This window comes from Hipposideros armiger, unplaced genomic scaffold, assembly GCF_001890085.2.
Source record: "Hipposideros armiger isolate ML-2016 unplaced genomic scaffold, ASM189008v1 scaffold_381, whole genome shotgun sequence".
Lineage (NCBI taxonomy): Eukaryota > Metazoa > Chordata > Mammalia > Chiroptera > Hipposideridae > Hipposideros > Hipposideros armiger.
In genome coordinates, this window is record NW_017731731.1 from 603,317 (window position 1) to 626,053 (window position 22,737).

A 22,737-nucleotide genomic window follows, 5' to 3' on the forward strand; every position below is an offset into this window, starting at 1 on the left:
TGGGGTGTGCAGATCCTGGGCTAGTTGCTCCCTTTCTGCAAGTTTTAATATCCATAGGTTCTCAGGCTTCTTTTTATCTTGTTCTTGAAAACTGCCCATATTGAGACAAGTTTTGAATATATTCATACAGATTTTTTTCCCACTATATTAGCTTCTTTCAGCTGGCAAGTGAAGGCATAGGAATTTGAAATAAGCTAGAAACAGAGGAAGCAGAAGATCTGTGAAAAGACTTAGAAGTAATTTACCGCTTTATGGACTGTGTGGCAATTTTTGAGCATTCCGTGTAAAAAACCCTTCATCTTTTCAAAACAGAGATGGATTCTCTGCAGTTTTGCTACGTATGCGCACACACATATTTATTTACATACACACCTTTTCATGTGTGTTGGAAGAAAGAGGTCAGTAAAGTCTCAAAATGAAATTTGGGGTGTGGACGTCTCCCTGCTGATGGGCCCTTTCTTTATGCTGCCCTGACTGCTAGGACTGCTGGTAGGTGGCGGCTGGACAGGGAGAATGGGTCTCTTCCTCTTCTTTGCGAGTCCGGAACTCCGAGGGAAGGGGAGGTGAAGAACCAAAGAAGAGGCTTGTTCAGCCAATCAGAAGTAGAAACGTGAAACTGAAGCCTTTGGATGGAGAGCTGGAACCCCACAGGCCAGGAAAACACCCTGCTTCCTGCCCCCAGGGAAATGTACCAAAGATGAAATTTGCCAGATGTCTGTGTTTACACCTGTGTGTACCGAGGGCGATTCCATCGTTATCTTGAGCTCTCAGTGTGTTGTGACGATTCCCTGCTGACCCCTCTCTCTCCTTCTCTGGCAGAGGAGGAAACCTGACACTCCTGCACTTCCTGTTGGGTTTGAAAACTGCAACAAATGATGAGCTGGTGGCTGAACTTGTGGTAAACATCCTCAAAGTGTGCCCCGACCTACTGAACAAATACTTCAAAGAAGTGACGTTTTCCTTTCTCCCAAGAGCGAAGTCCACTTGGTCAAATAATATCAAGCTTCTAAACAAGGTGAAAGTCATGGGCATTTCAGAGTCTGTTAGATAGGGTGGGGGCTGAGGGTAAGGACTGGGGGGTACAGGCAGGGGAGAGGGGGACTGGCAGTCAGACAAACTACAGTGTGAAGAACTTTCAGCCGTTCTTGTTCTTCAGGGGACGTTTGAAATCACATAAATTTGGTGTCCTTATCTGCTGGGACATTCTGCTGTTCACTGAGCTGAACTTGGAGGTTCATGCTGTTTAATCTTTTGAGCCAATTTCATCTTCTTTACCCAGATTTTTTATAGAATGACATCTTAACGAGTTTCAGCAGAGTTAGGTCGGAATTAGGGAAATGTCTGAATTGTAGGATAGCTTTTAAAGATTGCTGTTTCAAGTATTTAGAACAGCTTGAAATAAACTGCAGCATGGCGATCTCTTGGTTTGAGTGGATGTGTATTAATTTCCTTCTGATCACAGATGTCAATATTCCCTCATCTGCCAATGGAAGTACTAGTACAAGCCCTTTGGCAGCCCTGCCTGACTCTGTTAAACTCACTCTCTCCCTCCCCCCTTTCTCTCTCCTTCCCCCCTTTCTCTCTCCTTCCCCCCTTTTTTCACCCCCCCTTTCTCTCTCCTTCCCCCCTTTCTCTCTCCCTCCCCCCTTTTCTCTCCTTCCCCCCTTTCTCTCTTCTCCCTTCTTTTCTTTCTCTTCTCTCTCTCTCTCTCTCTTTCTTTCCCCCCTTACCCTCTCCCCCTCTTCCTCCCCCCTCCCTCCCCCCATCATTTGTGGCCTGTCTACTGCTGAAATACCTGGGATTGTTGTGCCTCGACCTGAGCATGGGATTATCCATAAAACAACCTTTCATTCTTGTATTCTCTACATTGTTCTTGAGTGCCTCCGTGCGCAGTCCCCACGTGTATGTTCGGACGAGGAGGAGGCACTTTGCCCTCATTTTGGTGGAGGAAGCCCTGTGGCCAGCACCTGTCAGGCCCTGCCTTGGGTCTCCCAGGGAAGGGGAGGTGCCAGTACACGGTCTTCACCAGCCTGGGTGTGAGTCCTGCTTCTCTGTCCACTAGCTGTGAGCCCCTAGGGAAATGACGTAGCCTCACTGAAGTCTAATGTTGCCCTCTGTAAACTTTTTCATATAAAATACCCCTATTCCATAGGGTTGTCATGAAGCTCCGAAAAAGTCGCATAACAGGTGCCTGTCAAGCACTACCTGATGAGCAGTATGGTTGTAAGTTCTAGCAGTGACTGACTTGTCACCTGAGGTTTTAAAAGAGACTACCAGACTGCAGGCTGAGCTCTGCTTCGAAGGCCACTGCCCTGGTAACAGCCAGCCTCGTGACCTGACTTGTCTCTAACAAGTGGGTTTGGGGTTCATCTTCTGGCCCCTGTTCCTTGGGGCATTTTATCCCAGTGATTGCTCCATTGGAATGCTGCACTGTTGGGTGCCTAGGGTCAGCCTCAGGGTTGAAATTTCACCTCCGGCCCCAGCTCATTTCTTTTCTCCTCCTCACAGATCTATGAGGCCCAGCCGGACATTTCCCGGGCCTTTCAGACCAGAGAGTTTATCCCTTTGCCTCGGCTTCTGGCGATAGTGATGGTGACCACCGTGCCTCCGGTGTGCAATAAGCCCATGTTCACCCAGGCGTTAAACGTAAGTGGCTACCCTGCTTCTAGAACTTTCTCCTGCGCACCATGCTGGCAGTGCTGGGGATCATTCTGAGAACACTGGCCTGGATGTATTGGGTTGCGGCTGGTCAGTGATCCTGCAGGGCTTTCTGTGTCCCAGGGAAGGGACCCTGGAGCCAGAGGCCCCTTCCTCCCGGGGCGTGGGGCGCCTGACTGCACCCCCAGCACGGAGCCCAGAGCCCTGGATCCCTCCACGCTCTCTAGGCCTGACGATGGGGCGTGTCGGAATCAGGAAAAGTGTTCAGCCACAGCCTAATGGCAAGTAGCAAAGCCTCATTCGTTTGGGATTTCTGGACAGGGCAGGGCTGAAATTTGCCTCACAAATCTTCCTTTTAGGGTTTTATATTTTTTATTTTTTATTTTATTGGGGAGCAGTGTGTTTTTCCAGGACCCATCAGCTCCGAGTCAAGTAGTTGTCTTTAATCCAGTTGTGGAGGGCACATCTCTGTGACCCATGTGGGGGTAGAACCACCAACCTAGGTGTTATGAGCACTGAGCTCTAACAACTGAGCTAACTGGCTGCCCCATTAGGGTTTAAGTGAATAGTGTTAAGATTTCTGGGAAACATGTACTTTGAAGACCCAGCTGTTTCAGGCATTTTTGGAGGGTATGTTCATGGAAAAAAATGAGTCCTTCAATTGCATATCATTATTTATTATAAAAGGTCCCCAAGTCCCATCAGAAGCCACATTCTGAGGGACTCATGGCTGTAGGTGAACGGGCTGTGACTTGATGGCACACGTGGGTCCCGGGCCCTGCCAGCCCCTCCTACATCCAGGTTGCCTCAAGACCTACCTGGGGTTGGCCAGGTATTCTGAGGGGTGCAGGGCCTGGGGTTTCTTTGGGGCAGATGGAGTCCCCATCTTTCTGGGCAGGCTGGGTGGTTGTGTGAACAGAGCAGGACCAGGGTCTGCCGTGGTGGGTTGCACAGGCCTGAGTGGTGGCCCAGTGGTGATAGGGCAGTTACTGTAACGTGGCAAAGATGCCTCAGATTGCACAGTGAGATTAAGCAGCTGGTGATACCCATCCAGGGTTTGCACTCAGAGTGGGTAGTGGGGTGAGGAGTAGAGAGAAGGAGCTTGTGTGGGACCAGGCAGAAAGGTCTTTTGTTCTGGTGGCCAAATCATAGTAACCAAAGTTAGGACCCAGCGAGCTTGCCCATTTGTTTTGTGGGAGGCACAAAATATTTTAACCCAAAGGGCTTGCAAGAAAGTAGAATTGAAAGGAATATGTCAGATGCCGCCTCTAGGAGTAGAACAGCTTTATCTAGCCGGCTGCACCTGTGCTTCCCTTCAGGCAGACTCTGGGCAGCTTGGAGTCTCCCACTTATGGTGTTGTTTTGGGAGAGGCAGTTCTATCCTTCAGACAGAGTGGCTGCAGGACGAGATAGAGGACATGGCTTTCTCTCCTGCCAGTGCCGCCGTCCTGTGCAAGTCTGCGGCCGGCGAGGGGCGGCCACAGCTTCGCCTTCTTGGCGGGCCTTTCCGAGCTGTGACTGTTACCATGAGTGAGGCCAGGGACTCAGGTGTACCTAGGGAGTGGGGTTATGAGGGTGTAGGGTTGGTTTTTGTTTTTGTTTTTTACGTTTTTCTTTTATTCTTTGCATGTTATCTGAGAATTTTTAATAGCCTACATTTTAGAATCAGAGAAAAGAGTTAGCTTATTTTAGAAACAGGAAATAAGGTGTCTGGAGGTGGAGTCTCAGGCTGCTGTTGGCTGAGCTTTGAGCTCCAGGCCGTCAGGTGTACATGTGAACACTTGTTGGGGCCCTGCCTCTGACGTGATTATGGGGTGGAAGTCATTATTGGTTTAGGATGGTTCATGTAGTGCTACTTGAGTGTACAGCGTACATATAAAATGAAACCCTGCTAATTGGAATGTTGGAATGAGGTGTCCTGGTTATTAAACTCCAAGTCCATGAGAAAACCTTTCCATTTCTATCTGGCTATAAATCTAAGCACCAGCCGGTGCTTCCAGACTTGGCTGTTCTCGGGAATCAGCCGAGACCAGTCGAGTTGGCCTGGGCTGCGCCCTGAGATTGTTCACGTCTCCTGAGCACCCAGGAGATACCCTCGCTGCTGCTCGCCCAGAAATGCACTGCAACTAGCCAGGGCCTTGTCTTGCCCTCTGTTTTGCAATAACACAGGTTCTGGAACCTTCTTCAGTCCCTGCAGTGAGTGAGAATTGGGAAGACCCTCCTGCTGTCATTCTGAATACAAGTAGAGAGTGTGGGTGTTGGAGGCCGGGGATGAGGGGCTGCATGATTACCGAGCCTGGAGGAGACTTTTCCTACTAAGCCACCTGATGCTGTTTCTTGTCATCTCCCCACCTGGCGTGAAAAGCTTTTTTAGGAGCTGGTTGGCGTCTGGTGAGACCTTGGCTGTTGTTGGTACAGATAATCCATATGAGCTGGTGGTTTTCAGAGAAGGCTTACCAAAAACAGACAATGAAACAAAAATAAAAAACTCTCAGACCCTTCCTTTAGTAACCGCTTTCACGGCAACTGCTGAGGTCAGATCTGCAGGGAGTCAAGAGGGCCGGGCCCCCAGGCCGCCTCTTCTCGCAGTGTAGAGGCCAGCCATCTCGCACGGCTTCCCTGTGGGTGACCTGAGAAGGGACGAGAGCCAGCCAAACCTGGGGCTCGGGAGAGCAATGCCCACCAGTGCAGCCCGAAGACCTTTGTGGATTTGACTCTGTTTTCTTCCCAGTTGGACAGCAAATCAGTGAAACACACAGCTTTGTCCCTTGTTTCCTTCATTCTGAAGAGAGCATTGAAAACTATTGACTACTGCCTGAATAAAGAGGTGTGGCAAGCACCCGGCGTGTACACGGCTGCGATGATGGAAGACTTTGTGCGGCTCTTCAGAGAAGCCCTGAGCAAGGTAGGCATGGAAGCCAGGTGTGGCCTTCCCAGATCAGCTTCCCAGGCTTTCCTTACAGATGTCACAGGTAAGCACACCAGGCGGAGAAGGCTTGATCTTGGGAGCAGAGACGGTGGGTATGAAGTGAAGAGGTTGGGGTGCTCCTGGGGACTAAGTGCCATCAGGAGCTGTTGTGCACTGTCCCCTCCCCCAGCCACTGTACACGCACACTGGACGGGCCACAGGCAGGCACCGGGCAGCTGGGAAGCCCTCTTATTCCCTCCTCCTCGTGGTGTATTCTGGTAAATCAGGAAGGCCAGTCATCTGCAGACTGGCCAGCTGCCCTGGAAGAGCCGAGGTCACGCTGGGCAGGTCCCCCCAGACAGTCAGAAGGACGTGTTTCTTTGTTCCCAGGGCCTTGCTCAGGTAAATGAGTCTTAAGGGGTTTGCTTTAATTATCAGCACTTGTTTTTTTCACCAAATCTTTATTGTGTACAGTTCTGAGAATGACACCTCAAAACAGAGCTCACAGAGGATGTGGGCCTGTCCTCGCCCTCCGTCCCCTCTTTCTACATACTCACACACACGTGCTTACACCTCCCCTCCATACTGTGCTTCTCCTTGTTAGTAGGTTCAGCTCATTTACTGCTCTTCCTTGTTTAATGTGTCTCATTTTTTTGTTTCTCTGTTTTCTCTTAGATTTTACCAGACCTGAACACCATCGTGTGGGTCTGGCAGTCACTTAGAAAACAAGAGACAAAACAGGATGACGAGAAAGGCAAGAAAACGGGCAACAGGAGTCCTGCGGCCTGCGTGACTCCCCAGTGCGGTGAGTGCTCCACGTGCATCTGCTGTTTGCAGACAGAGCTGACACAGGAGAGCGAATCCTGTCCTTTGCTTGGAGAGAAGAATTAGAATGGAATCGCAGGGTGAATTCTGACATGATTAGTCATGTGCCCGAGCCTTACACACACGCTGTCTCTCCAAAGACTTGAGCGGCGGGTGCTCTGTTCAGGCCCGTCAGCGGGTTGCCTTGTTTTTGCTGTGCAGAGGGAGGGAGGCAGGCTGCAAGGTCCCCCGTGGTGAGAAGATACATCGACTCAGACCTTGTTATCAGCCAGGCAATGGGCTTTGTATCTCATACCTACATCCTACTAATCCTTACGTGGCCCTGCAAGGGCAGGCTTTACTATGTCCCCGTTATTCATAGAACACTGGAGCACAGCGAGACAGAGTAGCTTTAACCTGTCCAAGGTCACAGCAGTGAAATGGGGATTTAAACCCGGGCTATTTGAACAGCCCTGACTTTTTCACCACATTCACTCCTTAAATTTAGTTCCGTGGGGTCTGCCTGCTCAGCGTGCAGTTGACTGCGCTGGGTCTCGGGTGGCTTGATTGCTTACCGCTTGCTGATGAAAGACAAAGAGCCAGTGTGTTTCCTAATTCAAGCTGTTTTATTTTGGGTCAGACGATGCAGAAACCGTTCTTCTGAAAGCTGTCCTGCTCCAGGTCATATGCCTCTACCAGAAGGCGGTGCCGCATGTGGTCACACAGTACAACTTCGACTTCAGCAAGCTCCTGAAAGGTGCGTCTCGAGGGATGTGGACGCCCCTCCGCTGTGTCTGCCAGCAGGACGGAGGAAGCGGGTAAACCAGAGCAGGGCCCAGGAAGGCTTGGCGGGCAGTGTGGCTGGCATGCTGCTTTTCGTCTGGACGGATATTTTTTAAATAGCCAGTCTTCCTTATGTAAATACCAGATGAACACAGCAGCAGCGCGAGAGAATGGAGAAGCCAGCCAGTTTGAGTTGCCTGCTGTGAACTGTCCACAGATCAGATCGTAATGTTAATTGTATAAAGCCTCTTTTCAGAAGGGAGCAGAAACGAGAACCCCTTAGAAGGATTTCCCGTTCATGCAGAGGCACTTCTAACATACTTCCTCATATTTTACCCAGCGAGTCAGGTTCAAATCATATCTTGTACACGTAACATTGTGTACATGTTTCCTTGATGGGAAGGTTTGTCTAATGAAATTGACTATAATTCGGGCTACAGAAGAAGAACTGCGGAAATACCATTTCTGGGATTTATATAAGCTATTGAGGTAGTACGCATTCAAAGCTGCAGTTAACTTTTTAATTGACGTGAAAGGTTCTCTTTGCTGTGAGAATAGGAAATTTACCAGAATGTGGCCATTTAGTAGCTGTGTCCTTCCCAAGCTAAGAGAAACCCAGAAATCAGGCCAGAGGGTAAGGACCCAGTCTTGGGTGGCCACAGTCTGCTTGCAAAATGCTTGCAAGGCCCGTGCCCCATGACATTAAGGGGAGACCGCAGCTGGAGGGCAGCATGGGGTGCAGTGAGGGCATCGAGCTGTAGGAAGAGGCCAGGGTGGGCCGAGTGGCAGGGAAGGCTTCTCGGGGCAAGTGGCATCCGGGATTCTTGGTAAGGGATTTGGACAGACCTCACAGGGGAAGGTGAGGTGTGTCTGGGCAGAGCGGTGGGCACAGTCTGTGAGGGTGACCATGGACCGGGGAGGAGGAATCCTGCACCCGTCCTCCTGTTTAGATGAGGAGTGCCTCGTCTGGTCCTTGGGGCCGGGGCAGCAGTGGCCAGGCACCTACCACCTCATGGCTTCTTGCCTGTTTCCCTCTTTTCCCCGCAGGTGTCATCTCAGAGCAGGGCCTTCGAGAGGAGGTCCCTCCCATCCTGCAGCACCACATTCTGAAGGTGGCCCTGGACCTGCCCACCAGCAAGTTTTTGTGGTTAAAGGGCCAGGTAGGAAGCAGAGAGCCCCCTGCCACCTTCCGTCCTTAGCGATCCTCAGGGCTTGCTGGCTTTTTGGCCTGGGAATTTCTAACTGAACAAACAGGACCCTGACAGGGTTGGAGGCACGAAGGAAGATGTTAACGGTTCTCCTTTAGTGACAGAGCAGAGGCGAGGTCCTGATTCGTGAGCCAGGAGGCCTCTGCAAAATAAGGCGGTTAACATGTCCTTACTGAAAATATATTGTTGCTGGGTACTGGCAGTTTTTGTATTTTTTATCGTGACTATTTTACATTTTTCTTGTTGTTTTAAAACCTTTTGGAAAATAAAATAAAATGTGTTCCTTCTCTTTTGTCCTCATCCTGGAAGAACTTAAGACAGAGATAGGAATAGATACCAAGGTTGAGACTCGTGGAAAAATCAGTAAAGATTGCTGGCATTTTTCTGTGCCTTTAATAACGTCTTCTAGGACTTTTTGGAGAACATAATGTTGACTCATAAAGGGAACTCAAGATTCAACAGATGTGACCTGTGTATTTAAACACAAGGTGCTGTGTCAGCTCATTCACAACCACTTAAAGACAGGCAGCTGGAGCGCAGAGCGGTTAGGAAACTCCTGCAGGGTGCCAGCCAGAAGTGGAGGGTCCAGGATCGGACCCAGGCAGCGACCCGGAGCCCAGCTGTCAACCTTTATTCCCCGCCATGAGGTCACGGCCATGGACTCATCAAGATGACAAGACAGGGGTGTTACTTAGGTTTTTTTTTACCCCAGCTGAACAGGGCTAATGAGAGCTTGATGATTTAGTTGGAAAGTAAACAGAAGCCTCTTGCTTTGAAAGATCTGGTATTAAAATGTTAGTTTATATCCTGTATCCCTGCTGGGCTCCAGGAACCCCGGCACTTGCCGTGTTCAGGGTCGTCCTCGTTGCCACAAGCTTCAGGGTCCGTCACTCTGGTGAGACAGATTCAGTGGAGTTTGGGCTGGGAGGCTAGAGCTCTGTGTATTTCTCTGAGACATATGTTCAAAGCCCAAGATCCTTTGCAAGAAGCTAAATTATGTATAAGGAATCGATGTTGTCAGCACCAGCATCCTGCTGAAATACAGCAAGCGCAGCCTGTGACAGTCAGACAGCCCTGAGTCGCATCCTTCCCCACCCCCACCAGGTGGTGCTGTGTCTGTACCAGGGCTCCCTGGGCTGCATTCCCAGCTCGGCCCCTGAACAGCCAGTTACCTCCTTGTGCCTCGCTGTCCACATCTGTAAAATGGGAATAACAGTCGTCCCCACCTCAGGACTGTTGGGAGGGTAAAGAGAGTCAGTGTATGGATAGAAGCGAGCATGGCCCTGGCATATGAAGAGGGCCACCGTGTTGCTCCCTGTTACTAGTCTTTATAATCACTACAACGGCTTCTGGGGGGTTTTGGGTGAGTTCCCTAACTGCTGAGGCTCCTCGTGTATAAACCCCAGCAGTCTTGCCGAGTTGTAGTTAAAATGGGGTAAGAGGCTTGGAAGCACACTGGGCTCACAGCACCTGTCTACTCAGCAAACAGCTGCCTGTTATGTTTATATCATTCTATTCTGTTGTTCAAACTCCAGGAAGGCCCAGAGGCAGAAATTATTGGAGGAGAACGATCCGTGTTTTACTTACTGATGAAAATGTTTGTGACCAGTAGCCATTTACAACTCAAGTCATCAACCAAGCTTCTGATCATAAAGGTGAGCATTTTCTACCAGTTCCTAATTCTGGGAAGCATTTTGCAGAGTCCTTCTTATAAGTAGGTGCTTAGTCAACAGTTGTTGAATTAAGGATGTCTTAGGACTATTGTAATTTAGAAATAGAAGGTTTTATGGCAGTTTTAATTTATTGTGTCTCAAACTTGGCTGCATTCCTGAGGGGACAGCATGGTCAAGTGGGAAAAGCATTTACTTTGCAGCCTGTTCCTAGATTTGAGTCCTTCTTGGGTGGCTTGGAGAAATTACGTAACCTCCCTGAATTTCGCTTTCCCATAGTGAATGGGAATAATAAAGCCATAGGTTGCAGAGGAGATTACATGTGATAAAGTTGTGCCTCACACATGGTGGGCTCAGTATATTAGATTTCTGGCTTTCTGGGGAATTGGTTAATAGGCGATGCCTCTTTCCCTCATCTCCATCCAGCCTTTTGACCTCATCTGTCACCCACTGGGCAGGTGTCGTCAAAGTCAGTGGAAGGAAATGAAGAGTTTGGCTCTTTGCTTCTCCTCTTTCTTATGCTTTATACTTATTTTCCAGGGCTACATCAGGTCTTGCTGTAGCAGTAGGAAATTCGTTCCCTGTTTCTGCTGGGCAGCAGACATCTTGGGGGGGAGGGGGGGAAGTGCTACAGAAATCACATTTGTTAATATTTAGAGTGCAAAGATTTTCCCTTTCTTTGAAGAGCTGATAATCTTGCTGCCCTTTAGCCTCACCTGAGCTACCTGAAGGATGTGAACGTCTAGGTCTTGACCTCTGTACATAGCCATGTCCTTACAGATTGCAGGTGTGAACTTGACCCCAGCCAGGTGTCATGATCACTAACTGCATACGTGAAATTGGCACAGTCAGGTATGCTGTTGGTACACTCTGCTGCAGGGCTCGTGCTATGGGACTGCTTAGACCCCAAGCTCTGTCATTAGGCCCTTTGAGGATGTCAACCCCACAGGTTCAAGTCCTGCCTCATAACAAATCCTGTTCTCTTAGAAATGGTGGGTGCTCCTTGCCCCAGGTCTGAGTCTTGAGATGATGTGACGTGACAGGTTCATTACCTTGGAGAATTTCAGATAGCCTGGTTGAGTACCTGGGAGGGGTCAAGTCATGCACGTTTACCTGGAACTTTGTGAAAAGCCAGGTAGAAAATCAGACTCCTAAGTAGCAGCTAGCTGGGCATTCCCTCTTTTTATTATTTAGGAGTTAAAGGAGTAGGCAGCAAGACTAGGGATTATGTTCTCTCTGCCCCAGCACAGAATGCTCTCTTTTCCTTGTTTCCCTCAACAATGGGAGCATTGTTTTGAAAGAAGAGCTTTTAAAGTAAAACTGTAGAAGAAACTTGCACCCCTTTGTGCTCCTTGGGTCTCTGTGTCATGCTGGAGCACACACCATGGCGACTCCCCCAGAAAGCAGGCTCCGTACTGCCCTTCCCACTGACGCCTGCTTCCCGACAGATCCTGCGGGACACGGGGGTGTTTGAGTACACGTGGAAGGAGCTGGAGCTGTGGCTGGAGCACTTAGAGGACACCGTGGAAGAGAGAAAGGAGGCCGTGATTCAGTTTTTGGAACGTGTAAGCGCACGGTTTCTGTGTAAAGGGGCATGTTCAGGATAATTCTGGGTGACCCTCAGCGTAATTCAGGCGTTTAGATGCACCGGTGCCAAAAGGCCTCCTTCCTGCCTTACTTCCTAATTCTGGCTGACGTGTCAGAAGCTGTTTAGTTTTGGAATCTGTAAAATGGGGATCTATCACCATGTGCTATTTAATTTCCTTTTAGGAATTTTGTTTTGCTTGAGCAAATTGGTATATTAAAAGCGATGTTAAAAGCAATAATACACACACACACACACACACACACACACACTAAAAGGAGATATTTTTTAAATTCTACAACAAAAAGTTTTAAAAATTGCAGAAAAATTATTGTTCTTATTAAGGCCTGTTAACATTTGAGCTCTTTTATTTTTCCATTGATATTTGGGGGCATTTGTCGTTTCATTTGTGACCATCTCACTGTTTACCGCTTGGCTCTTTAATACCCAGGTTTTACTGACATTGGTGGCCAATCCCTATTCGTACACAGACAAAGCATCTGACTTTGTTCAAGAAGCCAGCACACTGCAGGCCAGTGTGACAAAGCAGGACGCTGATGACGTCAGCATCCCCGTCTCGCACATCGACGGTAGGTGCCGCGTCCTCCTGCACTCCTTGGGTTCTGAAGATGGAGCCACAGTGGCATATTAGAGAAAGAAAAAAGATTTGCATTGGAGGTTACACAGAGTGTAGATGCCCCATTTCTTTATGTCAAACGTCAGCTTACTGTGAAAGTTGCCATATTTGTTCATGTAATGGGAAATACTTACGGAGCTTATCTACTGGTTTATTTTTATTTGTGCAGTGTTTACTGTATGCCAGGTGCTGATCTAAGCTCTTTACAGACTTTAAGTATATAACCTCGTTAACAGCCCTAAGCAGGGGTATTATTCTCATTTTATATATTGATAAGGCAGCTGGAGCACAGAAAGGTTAAGTAACCTGGTCAACCTCACACAGCCAGCGTAGCAAAGTCCGGGCTTGAATCCAGACACGCTGGCCCTGCTCTGTGCTTTAACCCTGCCACCTGTTGGCTTCGCAGATTTGGGCTCGTTTGCCTGCATATCCAGGTGAAAGTTTCTGGGCTTCTCAGTGTCACCCAGAGGAAACTTCACCCTGTTATCACCTGAGCTGGATATCCTGGCAAAGATCTTAAGGTTTCACAGGCAGGGTCCTCATCTGTGTAGAACCAAGCTTTGTATTCAGCGTTTTTCTCCAAGAGAAGTTTGGTGTTTATTTTTCCTCCTTTTGCACACACTCGCTTGCTCTTCCGTCCCTGTGGGGTTCTTTGCAATAGAGCCCTTTGCTGGCTCTTGCCTCAGCTTGATCTCCGCCTCTCTGTCTCAGACGTTCTTGACATGGTGGACGTCCTGGTGGAAGGCAGCGAAGGCTTGGATGAGGAAATCGGAGTGGTACTGAACGAAGACATGGCCCTGCTCACATTCCCGTTCAGCTCCGTGGTGCCCGCAGCCCTAGAAGCCAGGAATAAGTTGCTCCTGGGGACAGAAAATGCAGCAGGTACCTTGTGTAGTCAGGACGTTGTGGGCGCATCAGACCAGCTGGGTGTCTGTGGGGTAGGAGGTGGGATTCCAGGGTCTCTGGAAATGATTGCTGAAAACCCAGAGCAGCAGGCGTTCAGACCCACCACAGTGAGCACTCCAAGTGGCAGAGCTAAGCGGGCAGATAGGAATCTCGAAGCTGGGAAATCAGTCATTTGAAGGATGAATCTGAAATAATGTTTTTGCATGGCCACACTGACACCTGCTAGAACACTGATCTTTTCAATATTTATTCCTGATATCTTGATGCTAAAGTATGAGTTTTTCGTATTGGCTGAGTATCCAGACAACTGGAGGAAGCGCTCACAGATCACAATAGTGTAATTAGTATTGGTCAGGCTTTGCTGTAGTAACAAAAAAGCACTCCCCCAAATGTCAGTGGTTTCATGTGGAAATGTGTCTTTCTGGGCCTTTTCATAGTCCAGTACAGGCCAGGTTGCCCTCCTGGGCGGCTGTCCCCCGGCAGCTAGCATAGAGATTCAGGCTGCTCCTATCTTGTAGCTGTGCCAGTGCCACCTGTGGTTCCCAGGGTCACAGGGAAAATGCAAGACAGAGTGCACAGTCACGCAGGGGTGTATGGCCAGGCCTGGAGTGGGGTAAACCAGTCATGTGGTCCCAGCCTAACTGCAAGGGAGGCTTGTGTGTCAAGGAAGAGGAAGGGGATTGATGAATACTGAGCAAGTCCTGCTCCCAGGTGGCTTTGCTTCATCTCTTCTCTCTCTACCTGGGTCTCCACTTCTGGGTCTTGGGACCTGAATTCCGACTGTTTAATAAAACGGAGCCTTGTGAGGCCCACAGTGGTGGCATCTGCCTTTTAGAATGGTTATGTGACCCCTCGTGCAGTCGGCATGAATTTTTCCAGTCTTGAATATGTGTGAGAGGGAGTTGGTGTTATTGATGGATCACAGGAGGCTGGTCCCAGCACGCATCTCATTCCTTTGCAGGAGAAAGCGTCGTGACGTATCTGACAGCAGTGCTAACGGACCTCCTGCACACCCAGAGGGACCCTCTGGCTCTGTGTCTTCTGCTCCAGGCTTATGACAAGTCGGAGCCTCCAGTCCTACCTCGCAGCCATCAGCTGTCCCGGTTCAACAGATACTACAGCCTCTGGGTCCCGGAGACAGCCCGAGAGGCCTTGGTGAGCTGGGGCTGCAGCGGCAGTGCCTGCTCCTGCAGAAACCAGGCCTTCCCTAGGAAACCCCGGCTGTGTCTTCCTGTGGGCCACAGCTGTGTCACTTTACAGGGTGCAGCTTGTAGGGTGAAATTTCCTACGCTAATTTCCCCTGCGTAAGGGGGGAAGCTAAGTGGTGTCAGGCTGCCCAGCTGAGGGGGCTGAGACAAAGGGCTCAGTGGTGCGGTGGAATTGAATTTTCCTCTGGCTGCTTTATAGTTGGCTAATTACATTCCAGCTTTGGGGCAGGGGGTTGCCGTTTTTTCCCCTCACTGAGTGACCTGGGCCTGCTTGGCATGGCCCTGAACTTCTCGTGCTCAGCTGTCAGACCTGGCCTCACAGGCCCCCAGCAGGCTTCATTCTGCTAACATTGGGACAGTAAAGGGAGGGAGGGAGGGAGGAAGAATGGATTTTCTTTCAGTGGGGAAACATTCTTTCATAGGGTGCTGAGCTCTGACTTCAATCCGTAGCCCACGCTCTTTACAAGTATTGCCCCCTGTTTCCACATGAAAAGCAGGGTTAAGAATTGGTTGCAGCCATATATAGCAGCTCAAGGAGGCTCTGGCAGTGCAGGGCTGCACTCGTGGGTCTCGAAGTGCGTCTGCTGTGTTGACTAGGTGACAGCAGTGGGCCTCGCCCTGGAGGGTGCACTGGGTTTCCCTGGAGGCTCCACCCCTCGCTAGCCTGATTCAGCAGGTCTGAGGGGCCCCGGGAATTTGCATCCTAGTAAGTGCCCTGGGATGCTGCTGCTGGTCCCGGGACGCACCTTGGGACCTGCTGAGTTTCAGGGCACCGACTCGTACAGCCGAGTTTTATTGGCCTTAGGAAGCGGAGTGTTTGGAGTTACAAAAATGAAAGCCACAAGGGGTAAATAAAGAAGGCAGTTTGGGAATTACGTCAGAGGAAATGAACAACTCCAGACTGGTCTTTAAATTTGCCTCCTTACCCCCCACAATGAGCTATGCCAAGCGAGGCTCCTGGGGGAGGGCCTTTGGAGGGCCTGGAGCTCACAGAGCCGGCTCCCTTACGGGGTGTGATTTCCCAGCTTCCATTGATTCATCACAGTGGCTCCTGGAGTGAAATCACCTCTGTCACACGTGGCCCTTGATGGCAGTGTCTGTTCTCAAACCGTGTAAGTGCCCCCTGAGTCAGGACCTTCGCATTAACACACTCTGGGAAAGTACTTACGACTGGTAATATGAGGACTTAAGTTACTTACAGGCCACGCGGTCACGTATTTTTTAGTGTGAATATGTGATTACCGTGAAATGTCCCTTTGTTGTGAATGCCCCCGTACCTGCTTGCCAGGCCGTGCGCCTTTTTCATCCGTGGTGCTTTGTCTTTCCTCTTCCCGGGGCTGTTGCTGTCTCCCCAAGCCGCTTCAGACGCCGCCGGGCAGCCTGGCCCCCCAGGACCCCTCTGCCTCCTGCTTCGGCGCCCTGCTGCAGACGGCCTACGAGAGCGAGGGCGCGCTCCTGGACGAGCAAGTCCAGGAGCAGCTGCGGGCTGCCCTCCCCCGCCTCCCGCTGCACCGGGTCCTGCGCTCGGTGAAACAGGTGCTGCTGTACCTGAGGAGCACTGTGGAGGACTTCGGCCAGGTCAGCGCTGCCCCCAGATCTCTGCCTCAGACAACACAGCGTTCTCCGAGTTGGGTCCAGAGCCACTGACAGCACTGATAAGAGTCCTGGGGTCACGTTCCACACTTGGGAGGGTGGTGGCCTGAGGCACAGGGCCGCAGGGCAAGCTTGCAACTCAACGCCCAGGCGGCTAGTTGAGTGCTCCTACGTGCCCGGCCGCCTCGTCTCCCTGGAGCACAGAGGCAGGTTAAGGCTAGTGGTAAACCCAGCGAATCTCTCAGCAGCTGCAGACAAGAGGCTAAGTGCAGCCAAACCTTGTCACCGGGGTAGCTGTCAGTCAGGATGGGGCCCTTTTCGCAGCAGACACACCGCAGCATGGCCAGGCGTCCCCTCCTTCATAAGTTTTAATTCTGTAGTTCATTGGTGAGATTTCTGTCTCTGATATAGTTGACAGATTTTTAGATTAGGTTTTGAAATGGGCCTTTCCCCATCATTTTGGTCAAAATACGCCTGTGTATTTCGTCAGGATTTAGGAAGACATATCTTATTGGGAAATGACTTTGAAGCAATCAGCGTTGTATGAGCAGTGGCCGTTCTGGCCAGCCTCCCTCCTCCATCCATCTTAATGGTGACATCGCGCCTCTGGTCAGGGAGGGACCTGGCAGTGACTTTTGGTGACTCTTAGCCCTTCCCTGGCTCTCGTCCTCTCAGCTGGGCAGAAGCGCGGGGCCTCCCCGCTTGCAGCTCTTCCTGGACTTGCTCAGGTGCCTGGTCGTCCACTGTGAGCAGCTGGATGCCCAGAACCGGCGGAAGTGCGAGGCCGTGCAGGCCGAGTCCGACCTCTTTCTGGACATGGAGTCCATGGCCTTGCTGGAGTTGGCCAATGACAAGGTACTGCCACTTGCTTCTATGCATCTCCTGCCTGCTAGCCTTTTCCTGTAGTCATAGATGTGGGCTTTCCCTCCATTTCTGATTAACATTGAGAATGAGGCATTTAAATATATAGACGCAATTCTGCATCAACGGTCCACAATGTGTTAACACCAAGTATGTGTTCACGGTAGGGAAATGCAGAAGATGACCACCTCAACCCCTTCACCCAGATATCAGCACAGTGTAATTTGCACGTTCATCGTCCCAGGCAGCCCCCTGTGCTCACACTTACCCTCCCTACAGCAATTTTCCTTACACCGTGAGCTGTGAGCATCTTGAGAAACGCGGCGTGACTGTTTTTCCCTGAAATAGTTGCAGCCTGCTGAGTACAGGCCAGGCAGTGGGTGAGGCCTTGCACAGTCAATGTGCACAGTAAACTCCTGCTCCGAGGATGAGCCTTGCTCGCCTATGGTTAATCTGCAGCAGGCTGCTTAATGGGCCAGGACCATCTTTCTCATACGATTTGCCATTTGGCCTGTGTTACTGGTTTCAGGAAGCAAGCACGTTCCTCACTTCATGGCTTCCTTCCTTCCATCTCTCAGTGGACTTTCCTGGAGGGGATGTCGTTGGTGCAGGACCACCTGTTAGCCGGTCGACCTGGGACAAAGCAGCCCTCACATGGCCCCGTGCTTTTCATTTTTTAACTGGCCAAGCTCGGTTAGAAAGTGTGATAGGCTTCTCTTCCCTTCCCTTCAGAGTAATTAAGGAAGAAAATGTACTCCTATCCCTGGGGACCAGTGTGACTTCGTTGACTAGGGATCATGTTCAACAAGGCCTCTTAGAATGACTTAATCAAATTATTCTCTAATTCAGCACAGGGCAGTCAGCTGTTTTCTGCTCAGTGGTTTAAACTCAGTGGGAGGGTCAGAGCTGGTTTCTCGGGGTCATGGGAGGCCCAGCTCCCCACTGAAAGAGGAGACAGATTGCCTTCAGTTCTGGATTGTGGATTTCCATGGCACTGTAATCCTGATGCACCTTCCCCACACACAGGCCCTCTCAGCTATGATCGCCGTGTCCCTGTTGTCATTTGGTACCCACTTCTCTCAGCCAGATTCATGTAGGAGGGCAGGGCTGCTAAGGAGGAATCAGATGCTGGATCTTAGTCACATTTCAGCGTTTCCCCTGCATGGCCCGTCCCCTGCACTGAGGGACTGTGGAGAGCAGTTTTGCTGTACAGTACATTCATTCAAGTTGAATTCATCAGATACCTGCTGGTCTGGGTGGGGTACTGACCAAGTCACGGTCCAGCCCGTGACGGGAAGGATATGCATTACAGTGGGGTTACAGCTTTGACTGGGCTTGGGTTGGGGCGCTGCGGCACCCCTGAGGGACATTGAAACTCGGGCTTGGGGGTGGAAGGGCTTAGGAAGCCGCTTTCTGTTCTCCATCCTACTCACCACAGCAAAGGCATGACGTAGCAGCTGCAGCCCCTTTCCTCCTGTCCTGGGCCACCTGTGAGGCTGTGCCTTGTCACTGTGTTTCAGACACTGGAGGAGGTGCTCGTGGCCATCCTGAGACATCCCACGCTGGAGGGCTGGTACCTGGCCCTGGAGCAGCGGGCCCTTCCTCCGCACACCCTCAGCCCCATCCTCGTGAAGCGTCTGGCGGCCCACCTGAGCGCAGGGGTCCTGCAGGTGCTGGCCGTGAGTGCCCCGATCCTCCGCAGCATGGGTCAGCTGGGCCTCCTGGCCAAGTACTCAGAGGCCATCACCCAGAGCGTGTTGAAGGAGCTTCGAAACAGGAGGGCGGGCGCGGCCACCTCACCACCAAAGACCCTTCTGCAGCTGGAGGCCCTGCAGGCGCTGCATGTGTACATGGAGAGCGCCCAGATCCGAGAAGTCACCTTGGCCCTGCTGAGCCTGTCCGAGGCCCACCTGGTGGCCCAGCGACCCACGAAGTCCACTGGGAAGGAGAGACGCTTGAATGTCCTTGGCAAGACCCTGGTCCAGCTGTTGACCAGCAGCCCCCAGGATCAGCTGCAGCATGGGGAGCTCCTCTGGGCCGCCGAGTATGTGAAAGGCCTGGGCGCCCTGCTCCCCACGCTGGCTGTGGATGAGCTCGATGCTGTGTTCTTCCACTCTCTGCAGAGAGAGCCTGTGCTGGCCCCCGTGGTCGGGGTCGACCTGCTCGACTACTGCTTGGCCCGGAGGACGCAGGCTGCCCTGGGCATCGCTGCCCTGCTCCTGCAGTGGGGCTGTACCCACCTGCTGCGTTTTGAGCTGTGGTGCACGCAGGCTGGCACGGAGCTCTGCCTGCAGGAGGGCCTCGACGACTTTCTCCCCCTCATCCTTGTGTACCTGCAGTACAGGACTCAGGGACAGTTCACACGTCCAGCAGGAGGTATGCGAAAGGGTGGCTTTGGGCAGCTGGGAATTTTAAGTCGGATGGTTCAGTTCTGTTTCTCCTGCAGCTTCTGACCCAGCTCTGGAGATTGAGAAAGATGAGAAATTCTCTCAACACCCCTTCCCCCAGACTCGCCATCTGTGGCTTGAGGTGTTGGCCCCGTGCTCGCATCAACTCCGAGTTACCACGTGGAGCTGGGCGAGGGGTGGGCAGTAGCTGGTGCCCTTTGGGCCCAGGATGGGTCAGCACTGGGGCTGAGCCCTGTTAGGTTGAGGGAGTCATGCGGGGTAATCGCCCCTGTCCCCTCCCGCTGTCGCCACTGTCAGCAGTGTTGGTGAGTTGAGGCTGAGTCGAGGCCGCTTGGGCCCAGCTGCTTTCTCTACCCCTCAGGTTTCAGATCCGAGGCACTTTTTGATCACCTCAAATTTAACTCCTTTTTATTGCATATATGGATGAGTTTTCACTCACTGCTTTGCCTCTGTTTTATGTTAACTGCGTGTCAGTGATGGTGGATGTTTTTAAAAAGTAAGAGAACCCCGCAGGAGGGGGCCTTGTGGCCAGCGCTTCTCGATGCGCCTGTTCCGTGTAGCTCCCCTGTTCCCCAGCCTCCGAAGAGTGAATCCCGTCCAGGACTTGGGTGCTCACGGTCGTAGGAGCTTCAGGCTAAGGGTTTCACCCGGGGCTCACTGGGCTGAAGAGCCCCTGTCAGAGGGCTGACCCTGTCAGCGGTGACCATTGGTGTTCTGCTGAATGTTTAACACTGGCTCCGGGGGGAGAATAACGTGTAGCCTTTGCCAACTTACAGGCCCAATTTCAAGCCACCAGTGTGACATCGCCCAGTCACAAGATTCCTACAATGTAACTGTCGGCTCTTGTGAGCTGGTACGCACTGGCTCCGGCTCACCACTTCTGTGACTCCCTGTCCTTTTTACCTCTGCCCCAGTGTCCTCTGCGGCCATCCCTGTCTTGAGGAAGGCCGTGTGGAGGCGGCTGCAGACCCGGCTTCTCAGTGCTGACGGACCCCCAGAGTCAGGGCTGCATCAGCAGATCCTTGCCCTGCTGGTCCCGTTTGCAAGAGCCAAGGACCTTGGTGTTCTCGTGGACCGTTTGCCCAGCTTGCTTCAGACTCCAGACGGTTACAGCAGGTGCGAAGGTTTCGATTGTTTGATGACCACTGTCTAGGCTTCACTTCTCCCTGTAGCATTTATAAGCCAGGGGGAAATTGCCGCATTGCTCTTGTGCTAGATCGTGAGAAGGCAATTCGTACAAGAACTCTTTCAGCCATCCTGGCTGGAGTGAGTACGTCTCCACAAGTGGATGGCTGGTTCTGATTACCTGAGAGTGGTTCTCACCCTGGAGTGATTTTGCCCCCTCCCGGGCATAGCTAGCAATCTCTGACATTTTTTATCACAACATGGGTCGGGGAAGGGGGTGTCGTTTCTGGCTTCAAGCGTATGGAAGTCAGGGTGCTGCTAAAAATGCATAGGACAGCTCCCCTTTACCTTCCTCACCCACACAAGAAAAGACTTATTTGGCCCAAAATGTCAGTATTGTTGAGGTGGAGGTAGCCTGATTTAGACCAAGTCTGGACAACACGTCCTTTTTCTGGTGCGCTGATGTTGTTTTCCCTAGTCATAAAAATTCTGGTACATCTTTGATATGGCAGAATTTGAGTAAGAGGCAAGGGAAGTGTGTGATTCCTGTGCTGGGTTAGCTCAGGGAGCAGGACTCAGGGCCTATGGCCCACCGTGACGCTGGCTTATGTTGTATTAAAGCTAGAGGTGTTTAGGCCATCCCCACTAACTCTTCGACTTTTGTGTCCTGCTGCAGTTGGATCGTGGCCGACGCCATCTCAGCAGTCCTGGAAGGGTCGGCAGAAGAGCTGCGTGCCTGGAAAAAGACTCTGCTGGGGTCTTGTGTTAAGTGGCTGATCGGGTCTTTCAGCGGTAGTCAGCAAGACAGCGACAGTACCCAGGATCAAGAGAAGCAAATGCTGCTGAGATTAACTGAACTGTTGGTAGGTGTCTTTTCTCTTTTCTTAGAGTCCTGGTTACATTTTTAAGGGAAAGAGAAAGATAGACAAACCGAGGTTTACAGACACATTCTCAGCCAGGTGGCATGAATGTAGCCTGGTGGGAATTGAGGGGGCTGTGTCTAGGAGACCAAGTGTCAGGTGGGGCAACCCCTGAAATGAGGAGCCGTTTTCCATCAGGAATGGATATTGGATTTTGTGGTTGCAACTGAGATGGTTGTATGGTTTTGTCTTCTTGCTTAGTTATTCTATTAATATGGTGAATTATATTAATTGATCTTTGGATATTAAACCACCTTTGCATTCTTGGGGTAAACTTACTTGATCATGAGTTATTGTTTTTAGATATTGTTAGATTTGGTGTACTAATATTGTATTAAGAATTTTTGCATCTGTGTGCATGAGGTATATTTGTAATTTTATTTTCTTGCAGTGTCTATGTCTGGTTTTAGAATCAGGCAACACTGCCCTCAGAATGAGTTGGGAAGAATTTCACGGAGTATAAAATTCTAGGTTGTCTTTTTTCTTTAAGCATTTTAAGTGTTGCTTTACTATCTTCTGGCATGCATTGTTTCCGATAAGAAATCTGTCATTCTTACCTTTGTTTCACTGTACGTTATGCTTTTTTCTCTGGCTTCTTTTAGGGTTTTTCTTTTTACATTGGGTAAAGCAATTTGACTATTATATGCCTTAGTGTAGTTTTCTTCAAGTTTCTTGTGCTTTGGGTTCAGTGAACTTGTTGACTGTGAATTTAGAGTTTTCATTGAATTTGAAAATGTACAGCTATTTTTGGCCATTATTTCCTTTTATCGAAATGCCCTTTTTAAAAAAATGTTCGATTTTTGCATGGAAATAATTAACATTCTGAAAGCTGGCATATGAGTTATTCCTCAATCCACAGTGTGAAATTCCATTAAATGTCATAGAATCTATGACTTGTGTCTAAACTCTGAACCTAAGACTTAAAAAGTAATGCTCAGGAAAACAACCCCAGGGTGAAAGTTACCAATTGTGTGATAAATACATTCAGAGGTTATAGATCAAGCAGTGTGCCTCCACGTAGTTGTACTAAGAGGCTTTATAGCCTGTATTTCAGCCTTAATTTGCTGTGTTGCAGGTTTGTGAATGTAAGGCTCATAGGCACCCAAACATGGCAGAACTAGGAAAGAGGAGGAATGTCCCCAAGTCTAGAGAGAGCTGAGCTGCAGAGGAGCAGAGCTGGACCCACCTGCCACTGTCACCGTGAATGTCCCTGTCCGGCACTGTTGTCAACCCCCCAGCAGGCTGGCTTGATGACTGAGTGACAGGCTGTGCTCTGTTAGGGATTTATGCACTCAAGGCATGCCTCCCTCCTTATCCCACTTTCTTTTCTCTCTTTTTTTCCTTTTTTTTTTTTTTTTTTTAAAGATGTTTTTTTATTGGGAAATTGGGGGGATGGGAACAGTGCTGGGGAATTGGGGAAAGGGGAACAGACAAGTTGCTGTCGTTTTTGTTCTTCAGTCTAG

The 22,737-nt window shown here is 50.5% G+C and overlaps 1 protein-coding gene across 1 annotated transcript in view; it reads left to right on the top strand.

Annotated features, from left to right (window-relative positions):
* Window positions 1-22,737, top strand: part of URB1 (URB1 ribosome biogenesis factor) — a 64,303-nt gene that overhangs the window by 16,042 nt on the left and 25,524 nt on the right. Inside the window, exons 9-24 of the mRNA XM_019662858.1 lie at window positions 820-1,015; window positions 2,509-2,646; window positions 5,390-5,563; window positions 6,242-6,371; window positions 7,011-7,127; window positions 8,201-8,313; window positions 9,897-10,016; window positions 11,480-11,596; window positions 12,068-12,206; window positions 12,965-13,135; window positions 14,121-14,314; window positions 15,724-15,945; window positions 16,636-16,815; window positions 18,342-19,197; window positions 20,144-20,345; window positions 21,031-21,217. Coding sequence (XP_019518403.1) covers window positions 820-1,015; window positions 2,509-2,646; window positions 5,390-5,563; window positions 6,242-6,371; window positions 7,011-7,127; window positions 8,201-8,313; window positions 9,897-10,016; window positions 11,480-11,596; window positions 12,068-12,206; window positions 12,965-13,135; window positions 14,121-14,314; window positions 15,724-15,945; window positions 16,636-16,815; window positions 18,342-19,197; window positions 20,144-20,345; window positions 21,031-21,217 — 3,256 coding nt within the window. The remainder of the gene's footprint in view (window positions 1-819; window positions 1,016-2,508; window positions 2,647-5,389; window positions 5,564-6,241; window positions 6,372-7,010; window positions 7,128-8,200; window positions 8,314-9,896; window positions 10,017-11,479; window positions 11,597-12,067; window positions 12,207-12,964; window positions 13,136-14,120; window positions 14,315-15,723; window positions 15,946-16,635; window positions 16,816-18,341; window positions 19,198-20,143; window positions 20,346-21,030; window positions 21,218-22,737) is intronic.